Source organism: Hylobates moloch, unplaced genomic scaffold, assembly GCF_009828535.3.
Source record: "Hylobates moloch isolate HMO894 unplaced genomic scaffold, HMol_V3 SCAFFOLD_1, whole genome shotgun sequence".
NCBI lineage: Eukaryota > Metazoa > Chordata > Mammalia > Primates > Hylobatidae > Hylobates > Hylobates moloch.
The window spans coordinates 84,303,622-84,324,257 of record NW_026652276.1 but is presented as its reverse complement, the minus strand read 5'-3'; the positions used below and the strand labels follow the sequence as shown (position 1 = coordinate 84,324,257).

General features: G+C 36.3%; 1 protein-coding gene across 7 annotated transcripts in view; it reads right to left on the bottom strand.

Annotated features, from left to right (window-relative positions):
* CCDC148 (coiled-coil domain containing 148) overlaps positions 1–20,636 on the bottom strand; it is a 308,291-nt gene that overhangs the window by 146,918 nt on the left and 140,737 nt on the right. For all 7 annotated transcript variants that reach the window (XM_058441815.1, XM_058441814.1, XM_058441820.1 and 4 more), the window contains one exon: positions 1,585–1,723. In XM_058441815.1, coding sequence (XP_058297798.1) covers positions 1,585–1,723 — 139 coding nt within the window. The remainder of the gene's footprint in view (positions 1–1,584; positions 1,724–20,636) is intronic.

Here is a 20,636-nt window from a genome sequence, read left to right as displayed (position 1 = left end):
TAATTAGGTACACAGTAAAACCACTTACTTGGTCTCACTTAAACTAAGTATCAGCTACTAAAATCTGTTCTGTAAACTTCTCAGCTTTGTTTTATAAAGCCAAAAATACACTCAACATCTGTCAAACATTAAGCATATACCACACAGAAATGGATGCTAATCAATCTAATGTAAGAAGTAAATGTATTGGGAGGCCGAGGCGAGCGGATCATGAGGGCGAGAGATCGAGACCATCCTGGCCAACATGGTGAAACCCCGCCTCTACTAAAAACACAAAAATCAGCTGGGCGTGGTAGCCTGCACCTGTAGTCCCAGCTACTCGGGAGGCTGAGGCAGGAGAATCACTTGAACTCAGGAGGGGGAGGTTGCAGTGAGCTAAGATTGCACCACTGCACTCCAGCCTGGTGACAGAGTGAGAATCCATCTCAAAAAAAAAAAAGTAAATGTAAAAATCTTTAACATGACAATAATAGGAAAAAATAAAAATCTACAAGTTATAAACGACAACTTGTCACAGAAGCAAATAGAATCAATAGAGAACAAAAGGAAAGATCTAATTTAATAAATGAAAGTTATTTAAAAACCCAGAGTGAACTATTTATTATATAACAGGTATCTGTTACCGAATAAAGGGGGAGAGGTGCAGAGGATGAAAGAGGATGGCAGAAAATGGTCACAGTAGCTGTGTGACCTTTGCTTCAGTTTTTTCATCTAAGGATGGAATAGTACTTCTCCCATCCACTCTCAGGTGTATTCAAGGAGTTTCCACATGATTGATATATGGTTAACTTCTATATACAGGTGAGTATTGTTATTACTTGCTTAATTTAAAACAATTACAAAAATGCAAAGTATATAAGATTTTATAGCATGGCTCACTTAAAAATTAAAAGTCTGTGTGTTTGTTTACGTGTATGTTATAAGGTGAGTTATTGTGAAATTAACTGGCGACAGGGTAACTTCTGTTTTCTTGCCCTTGTGTTCTTGTTGACTAAAGAATGAAACAATAAAACAGTAATTTCCCAGTTCCTTTTTCTGAAAATACCAGTCACATCTTTGAGTTCTGTATTTGGGGTATTTGTGTTTCAGATCCAACTAGGAGGATCAAGCAGAGCTGTCGTGGTGGGGAAGAGATAAGTAACTACCACCCCCAGGGCAAGTGCTGGCCTCCCTGTGACTAGAAAGACTGAGGTAGAGCAGGCTCTGTGAATGGTGGAGCAGGCGTTTCACTTTCAGGCAAGACCTGGAGATGGTAAAGCCCCTAAAGGTGAGCATCTGGCTGTATGGACACCCAGGAGTCAAATACTAGCAGAGCAGCCGTGGGACCACAGTGAAGATCTCCGCAGCAAGTAGGCACAGAGAATGACTTCTGCCCGAGGGGGCCCCCCACCTCGTTATGGACAGGACAAACTTGAAAAAATGACCTGCAGAGGCTTTCAAACTATTATATAACCCTATTATTTTCTAGAGTGTAGGAAAAAAATAATTTTTAAAGAACCACTGAAAATACATGTACATTGCTTAATAATTATTGACTACTAAAACAATTTAACTGGCCAGTATGTAGGTAGCTCCAGTACTCACCAAATCATGCCTAGATTTGTGAGGAAAATATCTTTGTAACATGTCCAGATACAGAGTCCTTCTTCCAAAGAGATCTCCAGGGTACTGATCCAAAATAGCCTGGTAAATCCAGTGGTCTTCTTCACTTAGTTGACAGTTTCTGGAAGCAACAAAAATGTCACAACATATTATTGAGCAATCATGAAATTTGAGGGATTCAAACTGTTCAAGCTATTAGCAGGTGATAGTAACGGAGCAAAATGAGGTTTCTGTGTATTTTAAATGCATTAGCCAAATTTAATGTCTGTTTCAGAAAAGCTTCTAAGTTCTAATGCAATGGGTTCCTTCAATTCTTTGTTTGGTCTTGGCATGAATGTCAGGCACAATTCAATTAAGTGTGATGAGACATAGTATTTCAAAAATAAATTATTCTATCTTGCCTAAAACAATATTTTAGAAATCATGACCAATGAATGAAATAAACATTGGAAAATAAATTATTATGTATACAGATTAAAAAGGAATTTTATTTATTCAACAAGGTTCCTATGTCTAAACTGGAGAAAAGTATAAATGTAGACAGTTAAATGAGCAATTATGTAAAAGAAAATAAAGACAGACTGAGGAAGAGACTTATTTAAGGTTTGACTTCAAAAGAAAGTCTAAAATTATCTTTTACTTTATCTTCTTAGTGCTTCATACAGGCAATACTAAATATTGATAGTGAAAAGATAACCAACGGCATTAAAACCACTGAAGAAATCATTTGCAAATAGGATCCCTTGAAGTCACCTTCCCAATAACATATCCACTATGCTCCAAAAGGCCTTTTTCATTTCAGAACACTCCTAGGCACCATCCTGGTTTGCATTCTTTATAGAGTATTAGCAAAGTCTTGTGCAGAGTGAAAAGTTTGCAATATCAGTTTGAACACTAAACTGAATTAATATCTTTTTATATTCTGAGTTTATTTTGCATATCATTATTCCTGTTTAATAAATTAGAATAATCAAATACAAATGCAATCAGAGGGAATATTATTAGCAACAAATACTTCTTAATCCAAGAGGATACTTGTCATTGTTTATTTCTACTATATCAATGGTCTTATACTTTAAAGTTAACTGTGCAATTCAAAGAATTTCTTATATATCTTCCATGCCCCTGAAAAATATTTGACAATTTAAAACAGAATAAAACACCTCTTAAATCATTGACACTGATGGTAATTCCAATGTTCTCATACAAGATTATTATTCTGATAAGTAGCAAGAAAGAAAAATTCTTTTTCAAAGAAGAAAGTCCTATCTGTTTCATAATAGGGGGAAAAAAGAGGGTTGGAGGTTCTACCAGGGAGAGGAATACTCTACAGTTCTTCAGTATGACATAGTAGTTTATTGCAGAGAGAACTGGAAATGAATTCATTGAACACACCAAGTGTTTCAGTCCTGTCTGAATCAGTTCTGCATGTATAGACAAAGTCTTCTGCAAATAAAGCAGTACAAATAGGAGTATTAAGCCAGGAGAAAGGTTTGCCTGAGTAAACTTGGCATTTAAAACATCCTCAGGTTTTCATGGACAACATCTCAGGTCCTCTCTCAAGGAGCCCATCTTCATTCAGGTTAACATAAATGCATTTTAATAGCAGAGTTAGCTACATAAATTCTGCATTACCATACCACAAGCAACAAACAAAAAATAGAACTAAACTACATGTCTTCATTAATGTTTGTAAAATGTTTTTTTAATCAAAAGGACTTGAAAAAAGTTTGAATTTCCACCTTTATTTGATTATAAATGTGGATGTATGGGTAGTGTGTGCCCTGGGAAGGGGGAAGCAATAGAAGCTAGGTCCAACCAGTTCTCTGTTCCTCTAAATTGTGATTCATCTCTATAATGGATACTGTTGGTACCACACCCATATCACCTTTATTAGATGGAATTCCCATCACCAAGATGCTGTGAGTCTTGGCAGATAACTCACAGATGCCCCTTCCTTCTCTGGAGAATTGCTATGGACCAACTAGGAGCTGCCTCTCTCACCCTCTTTCAAGAAGGCTACCCTCCCACCCTCTTTCAAAGGCCAACCATAACCAATGACTGACCTACCTGGAGGTACAGAAAGCCAGCCTACTTGCCTCCAGAGAGGATCAACTCTATGATACCTTTGCACTCTGGCATTTCCCCATGGGAGCAAACCGTGGCCAGTCTCCACTGACACCTTCTTGCTTACACATTTCCCTTCCTCTATTTGGCTTCCTTCACAGCCCTCCCCCTGAGAGCACCTCCCAACAAATCTCTTGTTTAGGAATCCCTGTCTCAGCTTTGTTTCAACAGAACCTACCCTAAGATAATCTACAAGCAATCTTACCCGTAATTTTCAAAAATAGTTTAAATCTTTTGGTAAATGGAGAAGTACTCCTAAATTAATTTCTTTGATGATATCTCATACTGAGTGGCAGTGCAGGATTGTGGCTGTCCTCAAGGAGAAAGTGAAAATGGCAAACATTTACAAAAATGCTTTCCAAATAGAAGCACAAATTAAGCAGTGTATATTGCTATAAATAAATATAGCAGCACAAGAATTTGTGGCACTCAGTGCATTTTTATACATTGCCTGAATGTATTAATTAGCTGCCATTTTAGTGACAATATTAAGCGACTTAAACATATGAAATGATCATAAAACATTAAAGTCAGATATTTCAAAGCAAGCATGTCATGAACTGTCACTATATCCATTTTGACCTTCTTGTTGATTTTAGAAGCCTCACATCCCAACAGTTTTTTCCAGTTACCAAAATTACTCAAATTGCAAGTCATTTTTTAGTACATGTAGAATAAAAATTTAAAAAACACGCTTAAAGGAAATGATATATAAATACTCACAATATTATTATTTTTAGGTTATGTATTTATAGCAGTTTCCAGAGCTGCAGCCTTAAATATTGGAGCAAATATTCCCATAGGCAGTAATAATGGAACAGCCCTGCATCTCCATTAGAATGCTGCATTTGAGGAAGGGAGAAATCTCCCTCAGCTACATACATACCCTACATACATACCGAGCCTTTGAATAGTAAAAATCTAAGAAGAATATTTATACATAGTAGCCTCATCACAATAACAAAGTAGCCACTTCTGAGGAACATACACTTTGAACTTCTAAAATAAAATCAGATTCAATATATTTGCATTTCTAAGTGTAAATCTGGACACTTATCTTTTTAAATCAAACCTTCATCTTTTTTGTAGAGAAAAATCTATATAAAACAGCTGAAACTAAGGTTAGGTTTTACCTTTCAAAGTTCTTGTTGAATTCAACTGCTTTGCTGGTGATTCTAATGACAGAACTAGCTAAATTGCACAGACAGTGAAAAATATTCTGATCTCTTATCTACTTTCTGAATTTGAAAAATGACTCTATAATGTTAAAAGAAAATTTTAAAGAAAACTTTTAAATTGTCCTAAGCTTTTTGCAATTTACAAAAAAAAAATCTTTAGACAAAAAATCTTTAGCAGTTCTCTGCAATTTCTGTTCCTTTTTGTCTGTCTAAACTTTCTAATTTAAAGTGCTTTAGAATGTTCATCTTTATCACAGCCTGCCAAGATTTTACAATTTGTAAGTTTATTGAGTACTTCGAACACTTCAGGGAATTTCAGCCTACAAAAAGGTGAGGTATTTACCACTCAATTCTCATTCACCATCCCCTGCCCCACAATATGGTATCTGATCACAGATATCATTTTATTATGATTTCTCAGGAAGTGAGACAAAACAGATAATTTAGAAAACAACAACAGAGCTGTAAAAATTCACCCTGACCCAGGCCAATTGTCTCCCTAATTCTACCTGTTTGAATTATTCCAAAAATCCTAAAGTGACTCACAATTAACTTAGCTACTAGTGTTCCTCATAGCCATGTTTAAACCACTTTCCTTGGGTTCTGGTTCCGTGACATTCAAATACATTTAGGGGTGGAGGGCAGACAATGGTGGTAAACAAGACACATACAGGTAACAGATACTTTAACAACAGAAACAAGTTTATGAAACTAAACATTGTGGTTACAAACTGGCTGAAAGCTGTTTTATGTTTTCTCAGAGAAAAGGAGCTTTCCAGGCAAAATGGTAATCAGTGCCTCCTGAAGCTAGCTGATGCAATAGTGAACCTGACCTGAAGAAAAACTCATCTCTTAAAGCATAACAGTGTTAGGCGACACCTACTGCTCCTTCACGGAGAAGTAGGAGTGCAGTGAGCCACCATTCAATTAATGTGGATGACAGATCATCCTCATGTCTGGCTGCATCAGGTCTGACCCTCTGTAATACACAATTTGACTTCACCTTCCAATTTTTTCTTTCCAGGACAGAACCATCCAAACACCCAATCTAACCAGCCTGGTTTCTTCATCCACCAATGATCCCAGCCCAGGCCCACTGTCCAAATATAAATTTATGTCTGATTTTCAGTCTGGTTTACAGGAGGCTCCCTGCTCCCAGACCCATTTCTGACCAACAGAATCTGATCTTCCCTGGGTATGCATCTTCTATTCCTCAGAGATCCATTCCCACCTCCACAGTCCCTGGTTCTACCAGTCTGGCTACTTAGCTGGAAGGTGATAACCAGAATAAAGTGAACTTTCACGAGCAAGGTCAAAATCCATTGAAACGAAGAATAAAAAAAAAAAAAAAAGTGACCTATAGGGTAAAGCCAAAACTTGTGCCAAATTCCAAAGCCTCATTCTTCTGAAGAATGATGAAAAGATAGCAGGGTTCTAAAAGTGATGGCTTTGGGAATCCAGTCAGAACAGGAGGCTAAGCGATTTATTTCGAAGTTGCATTTTCCAAATAGCAAGCATATTGTTTTTACTTAGATTTTTTTTTTTTTAGAGAAGTTTACATAGAAAGCTCATTTTTTTTTTTTTTTTTTTACTTAGAATGTGTATTTTTTGGAAGTAGAATAGTGGGGATGATGGCAAGCCTCTTAAACCACTCTTTGTCTCTGAAACATCCATCCAGCAGTAGTTTTCTAGTGGAAGTTTTAAAATAACATGGCTGAGATAAAATAGCCTTTTACTTTTTTTTTTTTTGGAGACAGGGTCTTGCTCTGTCACCCAGACCAGTGTGCAGTGGCATGATCATGGCTCACTGCAGCCTTGAACTCCTGGATTCAAGCAGTCCTTCTGCCTTAGCCTCCCACAGAGCTGGGACTATAGGCATGTGCCACCACACTCAGCTAATTTTTTATTTTCAGTAGAGATGGGGTCTTGTTCTGTTGCCTAGTCTGGTCTTGAACTTTTGAGCTATAGCAATCCTCCCACCTCGGCCTCCCAAAGTGCTGAAATTACAGGCATAAGCCACAGCACCTCACCTAAAATAGCCTTTTAAAAGTAAGATGTAATTGCTCAGCCATCCCATATGCTAGTTTTTTAATAATTACATTCATCATAAGAAGTGTAAGGAAAAGAAAACTGTAGCAGACATTGCTCCCACCCCTGCTCCTGCCCACCAGAATGCTGACTTTATTCAAGATCCACTCTCCTCCATCCACACTCAGCCCTGCTTCAGGAAAAGTGAGCCCCATCTCCAGCCCTGGCAGTGAATCTGCACTGATTTTCAGCTATTCACAAACACCCATTCACAAACTTCCTGTTTCTCTAACAAGTGTTTGGTAGGAACACAAACAAAGGATCCAATTCTGGCCAATGAAATGTGAGGGGAAGTCCTCTGGGGCAAAGGTATCCTAGCTCTTAAAAAGAGTCACGAAGAAAGAAGGAAGGTCCCTCTGCTTCTGGACATTGTTATGCAGAACTGTCTGGCAGGAAGTCATCTAACTTGCAAGAAGGCTGGGCAAGAGAATGCAGAACACCAGATCTCACTGTACTTGGACTTCTCTACCTCTAGACTTCTTGTTAAATAAGAAATTGCTTTACTACGTAAGTTACTTTGAGTTGGATTGGGTATTCTCTTCTAGCTAAAGATAATTGACAGAAAACTAAAAAAGAGAAAAATGACTTTTTAAACATAGCATCTTAATATTGCTTTGGAAGAAAAGTACTATGAAAGGATGTAGAGATGAAAGAGATGTAGACCCAACATGGGGAGAGACCAGCATCTAAAGTGATGAATACTCTGCAGCTGATTGTGGGCAGACCAATGATGTTCAACACCAAGGGCCATTTTTAAGACCAGAAAAAAACCCTCAAACTCAAATGAATAGAATCAGTGAAGACAAGATCATCTACAAATACATTATTTGCTCTATGTTTTAAATCCTTATATTGAGCCAAAATCTGTCTCCATGTTACCATTTTATTCTTCATTTTTGGGGGGACAAGAACATTTTAAAGTGCAGTAAAGTTGAATTAAATAAAATTACCTTATATAGACATTATGACTCAATTTTCTAAGTCCAAAAGCAAGAGTAATAAAATTGGCCTACTTCTTTAGGACAGTATGAGGAAAATTTTAATTAACCATCATAAGGTTTTCTGAAATTTTAATTGCCACATAAAATGTCATAATGTCATCTCAAACCAACCATAAATAATCACTAAGAAATTATAAGAATGAATTAAAAGAGCGATGGTTCTTCTCAGTTTATTTTTTAGACATTAGCAATGTTCAACTTTATGTTTTCTGATAGGCACTAATATGGCAAATAAACATAAACCTAGGAATGGTGTAGTTATTCTTACATTACTCGTTCTCCATAGTGTTCGTTCTTATGGTTATCTCAAAAGATTATATCTTAACTGCAATTGGACTTCAACGTACAAAGAATAGGGAAAAGTTGTTATGAACAATTGGTTTGTTATATAAAACAGGTGTTAAAATTCTTCTCATGTTAAAATTTGACAATCTTGTCTATAGAAATTTTAATCTTGGCTTTGCATATAGCTACACATATTTTATTATTTTTACAATATATTCTTTCTGTATTATCCAATAACAAATGTCAATTGTCCTAGACACAAACCCGTCAAGCTGCTGTTTCCATTTTCTTCAATCATATTTATTCAAATTAATTTGATTTCATACCCAGTGAAGAATAGAAACCCCTTATAAATCATTTTCACCCCTTCATCATATAAAACCCAGATTTTTCAGTTTCCTGAAGTATTGAAAATGTAGCCTCATGCACCATTACATTGTGCAGTCACTAGCTAAAACAATTACATTAAAAAGGCAGGTGAAGCTGCAGTGATATTACTAATAAAGACTTAAACTAGGTATTTAAGCCGCTATTCTTAAATACCTAGATATACTTTTCACAAATACATAACATGCAAGTAAATATAACTAAGCAAAGGTAAACTCTAAGACTAGTTTTTGAGGGTATCCTGCAGAAAGTGAACCCTTTTTTCCCTTGAAAAAAGGCACTCACTCCACCATATCCAAGAGAATTTAAAATGTTTTATTCCTACGACAAACTCAAAGTAGGTTGAATAAACACCAAATGTGGTTTTTGGTGTTTAAAGAAAGAGTATAAAACCATAAAGTAGTTATTATGAATGATGTATTTTAAGAGAAAGCTACTAAAGATATGTGACAAAAATAAAATCATGGTCCACACTATTACCCACTCCTTAAAAATATAAACCCCAACGTCAAGTTGGACAAGAGAAAATGGGAGCTGCAGTGACCCAGGATGTTGGGTGAGGGGTCATCTAACCAATGAAACTACGTGAACACTGGAAGATGACGTAGTTATGCTGCTGTTTCTGGGAACTTCTCTCCTTATTAATCACCCTTGGCACACAACCAGCGCAGACTGGAAGTGTAGAACCTGAGACTGGACATGCCCAGGCACTGAAACCTTCCAACAGCTCTGAGACTTCATTCTCAGAGAAAAATGCCACATGGGAATTAGGGCTCCAGTGTTTTAACTTGATGTCACCTCATCAAGTAAGCAAAGGTCAGTTACCTATTATACCTCTTTCTCTCTCTTTCTTCTGTCTTGTATTCATCAAGCAACAATCATATATGTAAGCATTTGTTTATTTCACATATTTTTAAAGACAATTATGTGAAGTCGCACAGTGTTTCTTGAGTGTTGCCTTCTGATGCTGACTTTTATCCATCTCATCTTTATTAGCAATAGAGTTTATTTTGAAATATGGTTTATTTTGAAACAAGGGAAGAGTCAGGTTTATTATGAAAATTATGCATAGATTTCTCTTTTGGCAAAACTCTCACATAAGAACAGTGAAAGAGCTATGCTACACAAATAAATACTCAGAGAGAAAGAACATGAACATGACACTGATGATATTCACACATGACAGCAATCTCCAATGCCCTGATCTCCAAATACAGATGAACCAAATAATATAAAGTCCACTAATGAAAACATAAATTGTTTTTACTTGTCTGGAAGGCAATTTACCAACGCTATCAAAGTCTTAGAATTTTTCATGCCCTTTGACTCAGCAGTTCTACTTCTAGGAGTTCATCTTAAGAGAATAATTATAGAATTACTCAAAATATGGTGACAAAATTGTCTATTCCAAGTTTTTAAAACAATTATCAAAATGTGGTAAAAATAATTGTCCAAGAATAGGAAATTGGTTAAATGTATGTGATACAGTCATACATTGTAATACTGTCCATCTAATTTAAAAATATATTGTAAAATAATATTTAATTCATGACCTAAATCATAGAAGCTCAGTAACCATTTATTGAAAAAAGGAATGACACTGGATATGATTCAAAACAGGAAAAATCAGTAGATATGTGTATAGTTTTTTTCCATTTTTATAAACAACATTCATACATCTGAAATGTATAAAATGTTACCAAAGGATATATCTGAGTGTTGGAAATTTAGATTAATTTTTAGTTTCTTCTCCACTTTTTTAACTGTATTTTAAAAATTTTCTTTAACAAATAGAATTATTTCTGTACTAAGAGAAATATGCACAAAAGGGAAAGCTCATAGAGCACTAAATAGTCATGTTAAAAATTACTAATGAGTAGAATAAAGCTACTAACAAGTAGGGTAAATTCAAATAATTTAGTTGAGAAAATATAAAACTATGGGCATCAGCAATGTACATACAGAGGAGAAAATTGTTAAATCATTGTGGATTTTAAATAGCATTCAGATTCAGATCTCGAATAATAAAATATTAATTATAAACTAACATTATAAAATTTAATATACCTATCAAACTAGAAAGTAGAAATTACTTGCCATCATTCTTTAGCTTTTTCCACATATTGACTTCATATCTGACATAGCTAAATGGAGCATCAGACAATTATGTCTCATCTATATGATTAATTCATCCAAATGTTAGGAAATTAAAGCCACAATCTCATCTGAGTCTCAAACAAGCAATTAAACTTGTCTTCATGTTACTGATGAAATACAGCCCAAATAGAATCTAAATAGCTTCACAAAAACACTGAATAAAGAAAGAGGTTCAATTGTAGTCAAATTGTTTTTAAAATGTGTTTCAGTAAAAGAGATCATCCTTTAAAGCTGTGCTGTCGAAGATGTTAGTCCCTAACCACATGTGGCTTAAAAATGTGGCAGTCCAAATTAAGATGTGTTCTAAGTATAAAATGCTGACCAGATTTCAAAGACTTCATATGAAAAAAGAGAATGTAAAATATCTCATTAATTTAAAAATATTGATTGTATGTTGAAATTATAATATTGTGGAACTATTGCATTAAATAAGACACACTTTAAAATAAATTTCACCCTGTTCTTTTTACATTTTTAATACAGCAACTTGAAACTTAAAATTACATATGTGCTCACACGTATAGCTGTTATCACATTTCTATGAAATGGCAACCTGTTTTACTAGCTGATACTGGTACTCAACCTGATTTACCAGCATCCTGGCATGTGTACATTCTTGAAGCAGTGTGGTAAGCGGGGAAAGCTCTTACCACAGAAGAGCAGAAGAGACGTAATCTTGCTCAACCATTTACCATGTCAGAGACTTTGGGGAAATTGCTCACCTTCCTTTGAGCTATAGTTTCTTCATCTGTAAAACAGAGCTTTTAAGATGGGGTAAACTGAGGGTTAAAAACCATTTGTATTTATCAGATCATGTAATAGGTACTTTTTAAATACCAATGGTCTCCACCCTTTAACTTAGATTTTTAAAAACATGTATTTTTGCTTTAAAAAATAGAAAGTAAAAATATGCCAAAATTATGTATAATTTCACCACCTGGGGATAACTTTTTTTTTTTTGAGATAGGGTCTCACTCTGTTGCCCAGACTGGAGTGCAGTGGTGTGATCTCAGCTTGCCTCCCAGGCTCAAGCGATTCTTCTGCCTCAGGCTCCCAAGTAGCTGGGATTATAGGCATGCACTACTACTGCTCAGCTAATTTTTGTATTTTTAGTAGAGATGGGGTTTCACCATGTTGGCCAGGCTGGTCTTGAACTCTTGACCTCAAATGATCCACCAACCTTGGCCTCCCACAGTACTGAGATTACAGGCATGAGCCACTGCACCCGACCCAGGATAACTATTTTTATTGTTTATTTGGGTGAATAACGTTTCAGTCTTTTTTCTGTGGCTATATATAGACATAACGCTTTCAGAAGGAAAGAAAAAAAGAAAGTCCATGTTCTATAAACTATTTTGTGGCCTGCTTTTTAATTACATAGCAACATATTCAAACCATTTGTGTCATTAGAAATATCCTTTATATAATCATTAATGTCTGTGTAGTATTCCATTGTGTGGATATATCATACTTGATGAAGCTCATTCCCTATTTGCCTACTCTTTAGGTAGTTTTGAAGATTTTGCCATCACTAAGGAAAGAAAATTTAATGTTGAACAACCTCGAAGCCAATATCCACTTTATGTCTCTGATTATTTCCTTAAAGATCATATCTCAAGAAACAAAGAGTACTCACATTTATAAAGATTTTTGATGACATGATGTCAGACTTCCAAATACACCAATTATATATTAAAATGCTCATTTCTCCCGTGCCATTTTAAACTCTGGACACAATGTTTTACCATTTTATAGGAAAAAAATTGAGTATTTTTTAAAATTTTCATTGCTTTGAGGAGTAGAGAGGCTTTTATAAGTTTCTTAGTCATTTGCATTTAGAATTACCAGCCAGAGTTCCACAGACTGCCACCATGAACATCTATTCATTCCCCTCCCAGCATCTGCACCATATACTCTGCAACCTCATCTGATAGAGTAGCAGATGAACCATCTGTGCTTATTCCTCCACTGGTGTACTAAATCCCAACTCTCCTTACAACTCCAAGACATCATTCAGCAATTCCCCTCTCGCCTGCATCTTCAGAGTTTATCCTTTACTAGATTTACTAGCATCAAACACACTGCTACTTCTCCTATTTGAAAAAAAAAAAAAAAAAAAAGCAAATAACTACACAAAAGCCTGGCCCTACTTGCCTACTCTCCTTTGCAGAAAAACTTCTCAAAATAGTTATCTGTACACATCATCTTCAATTCCTTTCCTACCCATTCCAATCTACTCCATCAGGCATTTGCTTCCACTTCTTCAGTGAAGATTGAACCTCCATCTAAAGCCACCAACAACCTCTATTAAAGCCAACAGTCAATTATCAGTGTATTTTACTTATCAGCAGCATGTATTCAATGGACTGACCACTTCCTCTTCACTTGCCTTCCAGGACACTACACTCTCTTGGTCTTCATATCTCACAGACATTTTCTCAGTGTCCTTTGTTGGCTCTTCCTCTTGTCCCTGACATTGTAATGTTGGCAGGCCTAAGGCATCAGTCTTTGATTTTCTCCTTTCTCTCTTTACTCACTACTTTAGTGATCACATCCAATCTCATGCTAATGACTTATATCCATGTAATTCCAGTCAAGAGCTCTTTCCTGAATTCCAAACCCATATAGCCAACTGCATCCACACAATCTCTACACAGATACCTAATGGCATCTCAACCTCATCGTGTCCAAACCTCAACCCCGGATTTTCTCCACAGCCAAAGCTTGCTTCACATATGGTGTTCCCCATCTAAGCTGATGGCAATTCCATCCTTCTAGTTGCTCAGTCCCCAAAAGTCAACTATTTGGAACTATTCTTGTTGCGCTCTTTTTCTTACATGGCTCATTGAATCTGTCAACAGATGCTGTTGGCTCTGCCTTTAAAATATATCCAAGAGCTGAACTGGATTACTTTATCTAAGTGTCCAGTATTTTCTTGCACTTCTACCCCCAGCCCCACAGTTTATCTTAAACACAGTAACTGCCAAAGTGATTCTGCTAAAACATAAGTCTGATTTTGTCACTCTGCTCACTTCTGCTCCGCACCTTCTAACAGCTTCTCATATCACACAGAGTAAAAGCTGAAGTTTTAAAAATGGCTACAAGGTTCTAAATGTCCTGCCCCCCACCCATACCTCTATGACCCCACCTTCTACTACTCTCTGGATCTGTCACTCTGTTCCTGCCACACTGGCCTCTTGCCAGGCATACTCCTGCCTCAGTAAACACTGGCTGGAATATTTTTACCCAAATATCTGCAGGACTAGTTCTCCCAACCCCGTCCTAACTTTTATGTCACTTTCTCAACCAGGCCTACCCCTAAATATCTACTTAAAATTACAGTCTGCCCCCTAGAACCCCAACACCTTCTATCTCTCTTACTTTGTATTTTTTCATAGCACTTATCACCAACACTACTGTGTATAATATACTTATGTATTATGTTTATGGTTTCCAGTGTGTTTCTAGCTGTTTCATGAGTACATGAATTTTTGTATATTTTATGCCAATAGATGTTCAATAAATATTTGTGGAAAATACGAAGGATAAGTCAGTCATATCTTCATCTCCTTTGCTCCATTTTCCTTTTGGCTGTTCACCATTCAATTAATTTGCGAAATGTCTTTATGTATTAGGGATTTTAATTATTTGTACCTTACATGTTGCCAACATTTTCCTGTTACTTCATTTTTACCCTTGTCAATTTTTTTCCTTTAAAAAATGTTAGAATAGAAACAATATTCATATGGTTCAAAATTCAAAAGGTTTAATGAAAAAGGATACAGTGAAAATTCTTTCTCACACCTACTCCCCTAGGCATCTGGCTCCCCTCCCCCAAGATGACTGTTATCAATTTTTGTGTATTGTTTCAGACATGTAAAAGCAAATATATAAAAATATATATATGTTTGCTTTTTCCTGTTTTACACAATGTAGACTGTAGACTGTACATTGCTTTGATTACTTAACTATATACCTCACCCTAACCCTTACATATTGCTCCATGTCAGTTAATGTAAATTTTCACAATTTTTAATCTGCAGAATAATATATTATATGGATGTACAATAATCTATAAAACTAGTCCCTATTGATATTAAGGTTTTCGCTCAATCTTTCACTACTGCAATGAATAACTGTAAAAATAAATCAGTGTATACATATTCAAGTACATTTATATGATATATTATTGAGATTTGGAGGCTGTCAGGACAAAGGCCATATGCTTTGTGATCTGGGAAGTCCTGCTGATCTGCTCTATAGAAAAGTTTCACCAGTTTAGACTCACTTTAGCAGAATATAAAATACCCGTTTTCTCCACACCCTTACCACATCTATTAGATTTAGTGGCAGATGATAAAAACTATTCAAACTCTTTAAGCAAAAAATAGTTTATGACTAGATATTATATGACTTACACAATAATGCCTCTGCCATGATTAGGAAACGTCCCACCTACCACCTCAGGAAGCTATAATTTCAGAATATGATCACATGAGCAACATGAATGCCTCACTCCTTGCTTCTTTTCCCTTTAACTCAATTGTGAATCCAAATTCATCCAAGGATTTTGGATTGTCTGAGCCCAAATCACATCCATTCACTGATCTGTTCATGGCAACATGCTATAGTTTATAAAATGCTTAATATAAGATAGCAATAGTCTTCCCTCATTATTGCTTCTTTTCCTCAGAATTCTCCTAGATAAATTCAAATTCAAATTAATATTTTAATCCTGTGAATAATTTTATTGATATCATTAAATTTATATATTGATGGAAAAAATATCTATAATTATTCAGTCTTCTATTCTGAGACTAAAATATCACTTGTTCAAGTTTTATGTCCTTCAGTAACATTTGAAATTTTTTTCCTATAGTACAGATCTTTTACATTTCTTGTTAAATTAATTCCCAAATATTCTATATTTATAATTGCTATTGCAAACTATGTTTGTTTCTTTCATGAGATCTTCTAGATGGCCACTGTTTACATATATGAAAATTTGGGTTCTATTTATATTAATTTTATACCCAGCCATCTTACTAAATTATCTTATTTCTTTTTTTTTATTTAAGTTTTAGGGTACATGTGCACAACTTGCAGGTTAGTTACATATGTATACATGTGCCATGTTGGTGTACTACACCCACAAACTCATCAACTAACATTAGGTATATCTCCTAATGCTATCCCTCCCATCCCCCACCCCACAACACACCCCGGTGTGCTATGTTCCCCTTCCTGTGTCCATGTGTTCTCATTGTTCAATTCCCACCTATGAGTGAGAAAATGCCATGTTTGTTTTTTTGTCCTTGTGTTAGTTTGCTCAGAATGATGATTTCCAGCTTCATCCATGTCCCTACAAAGGACATAAACTCATCATTTTTTTATGGCTGCATAGTATTCCATGGTGTATATGTGCCACATTTTCTTAATACAGTCTATCGTTGATGGACATTTGGGTTGGTTCCAAGTCTTTGCTATTGTGAATAGTGCCACAATAAACATACGTGTGCATGTGTCTTTATAGCAGCATGATTTATAATCCTTTGGGTATATACCCAGTAATGGGATGGCTGGGTCAAATGGTATTTCTAGTTCTAGATCCTTGAGGAATCACCACACTGACTTCCACAATGGTTGAACTAGTTTACAGTCCCACCAACAGTATAAAAGTATTCCTATTTCTCCACATCCTCTCCAGCACCTGTTGTTTCCTGACTTTTTAATGATCACCATTCTAACTGGTGTGAGATGGTATCTCATTGTGGTTTTGATTTGCATTTCTCTGATGGCCAGTGAGGATGAGCATTTTTTCATGTGTTTTTTGGCTACATAAATGTCTTCTTTTGAGAAGTGTCTGTTCATATCCTTCGCCCACTTGTTGATGGGGTTGTTTTTTTTTTCTTGTAAATTTGTTGGAGTTCATTGTAGATTCTGGATATTAGCCCTTTGTCAGTTGAGTAGATTGAAAAAATTTTCTCCCATTCTTAGGTTGCCTGTTCACTCTGATGGTAGTTTCTTTTGCTGTGCAGAAGCTCTTTAGTTTAATTAGATCTCATTTGTCAATTTTGGCTTTTGTTGCCATTGCTTTTGGTGTTTTAGACGTGAAGTCCTTGCCTACGCCTATGTCCTGAATGGTATTGCCTAGGTTTTCTTCTATGGTTTTTATGGTTTTAGGTCTAACATTTAAGTCTTTAATCCATCTTGAATTAATTTTTGTATATGGTGTAAAGAAGGGATCCAGTTTCAGCTTTCTACATATGGCTAGCCAGTTTTCCCAGCACCATTTATTAAATAGGGAATCCTTCCCCATTGCTTGCTTTTGTCAGGTTAGTCAAAGATCAGATGGTTGTAGATATGTGGCATTATTTCTGAGGGCTCTGTTCTGTTCCATTGATCTATATCTCTGTTTTGGTAACAGTACCATGCTGTTTTCATTACTGTAGCCTTGTAGTATAGTTTGAAGTCAGGTGATGCCTCCAGCGTTGTTCTCCTGACCTAGGATTGACTTGGCAATGCGGGCTCTTTATTGGTTCCATATGAACATTAAAGCAGTTTTTTCCAATTCTGTGAAGAAAGTCATCAGTAGATTGATGGGGATGGCATTGAATTTGTAAATTACCTTGGGCAGTATGGCCATTTTCACGATATTCATTCTTCCTACCCATGAGCAGGGAATGTTCTTCCATTTGTTTGTATCCTCTTTTATATCATTGAGCAGTGGTTTGTAGTTCTCCTTGAAGAGGTCCTTCATGTCCCTTGTAAGTTGGATTCCTAGGTATTTTATTCTCTTTGAAGCAATTGTGAATGGGAGGTCACTCATGATTTGGTTCTCTGTTTGTCTGTTATTGGTGTATAAGAATGCTTGTGATTTTTGCACATTGATTTTGTATCCTGAGACTTTGCTGAAGTTGCCTATCAGCTAAGGAGATTTTGGGCTGAGACGATGGGGTTTTCTAGATATACAATCATGTCATCTGCAAACAGGGACAATTTGACTTCCTCTTTTCCTAATTGAATACCCTTTATTTCCTTCTCCTGCCTGATTGCTCTGGCCAGAACTTCCAACACTATATTGAATAGGAGTGGTGAGAGAGGGCATCCCTGTCTCGTGCCAGTTTCCAAAGGGAAGGCTTCCAGTTTTTGTCCATTCAGTATGATATCAGCTGTGAGTTTGTCATAGACAGCTATTATTTTAAGATATGTCCAATCAATACCTAATTTATTGAGTGTTTTTAGCATGAAGGGTTGTTGAATTTTGTCAAAGGCCTTTTCTGCGTCTATTGAGATAATCATATGGCTTTTGTCATTGGTTCTGTTTACATGCTGGATTATGTTTATTGATTTGCATATGTCGAACCAGCCTTGCATCCCAGGGATGAAGCACACTTGATTGTGGTGGAGAAGCTTTTTGATGTACTGCTGGATTTGGTTTGCCAGTATTTTATTGAGGATTTTTGCATCAATGTTCATCAGGGATATTGGTCTAAAATTCACTTTTTTTGTTGTGTCTCTGCCAGGCTTTGGTATTAGGATGATGCTGGCCTCCTAAAGTGAGTTAGGGAGGATTCCCTCTTTTTCTATTGATTGGAATAGTTTCAGAAGGAATGGTACCAGCTCCTCCTTGTACCTCTGGTAGAATTCGGCTGTGAATCCATCTGGTCCTGGACTTTTTTTTGGTTGGTAGGCTATTAATTATTGCCTCAATTTCAGAGCCTGTTATTGGTCTATTCAGAGAGTCAACTTCTTCCTGGTTTAGTCTTGGGAGGGTGTATGTGTTGAGGAATTTATCCATTTCTTCTAGATTTTCTAGTTTATTTGCATAGAGCTGTTAAAGTATTCTCTGATGGTAGTTTGTATTTCTGTGGGATCGGTGGTGATATCCCCTTTATCATTTTTTATTTTGTCTATTTGATTCTTCTCTCTTTTCTTCTTCATTAGTCTTGCTATCGGTCTATCAATTTTGTTGATCTTTTTAAAAAACCAGCTCCTGGATTCATTGATTTTTTGAAGGGTTTTGTGTCTCTATTTCCTTCAATTCTGCTCTGATTCTTGCCTTCTGCTAGCTTTTGAATGTGTTTGCTCTTGCTTCTCTAGTTCTTTTAATTGTGATGTTAGGGTGTCAATTTTAGATCTTTACTGCTTTCTCTTGTGGGCATTTAGTGCTATAAATTTCCCACTACACACTGCTTTGAATGTGTCCCAGAGATTCTGGTATGTTGTGTCTTTGTTCTCGTTGGTTTCAAAGAACATCTTTATGTCTGCCTTCATTTCGTATGTACCCAGTAGTTATTCAAGAACAGGTTGTTCAGTTTCCATGTAGTTGAGTGGTTTTCAGTGAGCTTCTGAATCCTGAGTTCTAGTTTGATTGCACTGTGGTCTGAGAGACAGTTTGTTATAATTTCTATTCCTTTACATTTGCTGAGGAGAGCTTTATTTCCAACTATGTGGTCAATTTTGGAATAAGTGCAGTGTGGTGCTGAGAAGAATGTACATTCTTTGGATTTGGGGTGGAGAGTTCTGTAGATGTCTATTATGTCTGCTTGGTGCAGAGCTGAGTTCAATTCCTGGATATCCTTGTTAACTTTCTGTCTTGTTGATCTGTCTAATGTTGACAGTGGGGTGTTAAAATCTCCCATTATTATTGTGTGGGAGTCTAAGTCTCTTTCTAGGTCTCTAAGGACTTGCTTTATGAATCTGGGTGTTCCTGTATTGGGTGCACATATATTTAGGATAGTTAGCTCTTCTTGTTGAATTGATCCCTTTACCATTATGTAATGGCCTTGTCTCTTTTGATCTTTGTTGGTTTAAAGTCTGTTTTATCAGAGACTAGGATTGCAACACCTGCCTTTTTTTGTTTTCCATTTGCTTGGCAGATCTTCCTCTGTCCCTTTATTGTGAGCCTATGTGTGTCTCTGCACATGAGATAGGTTTCCTGAATACAGCACACTGATGGGTCTTGACTCTTTATCCAATTTGTCAGTCTGTGTCTTTTAATTGGAGCATTTAGCCCATTTACATTTAAGGTTAATATTGTTATGTGTGAATTTGATCCTGTCATTATGATGTTAGCTGGTTATTTTGCTCATTAGTTGATGCAGTTTCTTCCTAGCCCCTATGGTCTTTACAATTTGGCATGTTTTTGCAGTGGCTGGTACCGGTTGTTCCTTTCCATGTTTAGTGCTTCCTTCAGGAGCTCTTTTAGGGCAGGCCTGGTGGTGACAAAATCTCTCCGCATTTGCTTGTCTGTGAAGGATTTTATTTCTCCTTCACTTGTGAAGCTTAGTTTGGCTGGATATGAAATTCTGGGTTGAAAATTCTTTTCTTTAAGAATGTTGAATATTGGCCCCCACTCTCTTCTGGCTTGTAGAGTTTCTGCTGAGAGATCAGGTGTTAGTCTGATGGGCTTCCCTTTGTGGGTAACCCGACCTTTCTCTCTGGCTGCCCTTAACATTTTTTCCTTCATTTCAACTTTGGTGAATCTGACAATTATGTGTCTTGGAGTTGCTCTTCTCGAGGAGTATCTTTGTGGCATTCTCTGTATTTCCTGAATTTGAATGTTGGCCTGCCTTGCTAGATTGGGGAAGTTCTCCTGGATAATATCCTGCAGAGTGTTTTCCAACTTGGTTCCATTCTCCCCGTCACTTTCAGGTACACCAATCAGACGTAGATTTGGTCTTTTCACATAGTCCCATATTTCTTTGAGGCTTTGTTCATTTCTTTTTATTCTTTTTCTCTAAACTTCTCTTCTCACTTCATTTCATTCATTTGATCTTCCATCACTGATACCCTTTCTTCCAGTTGA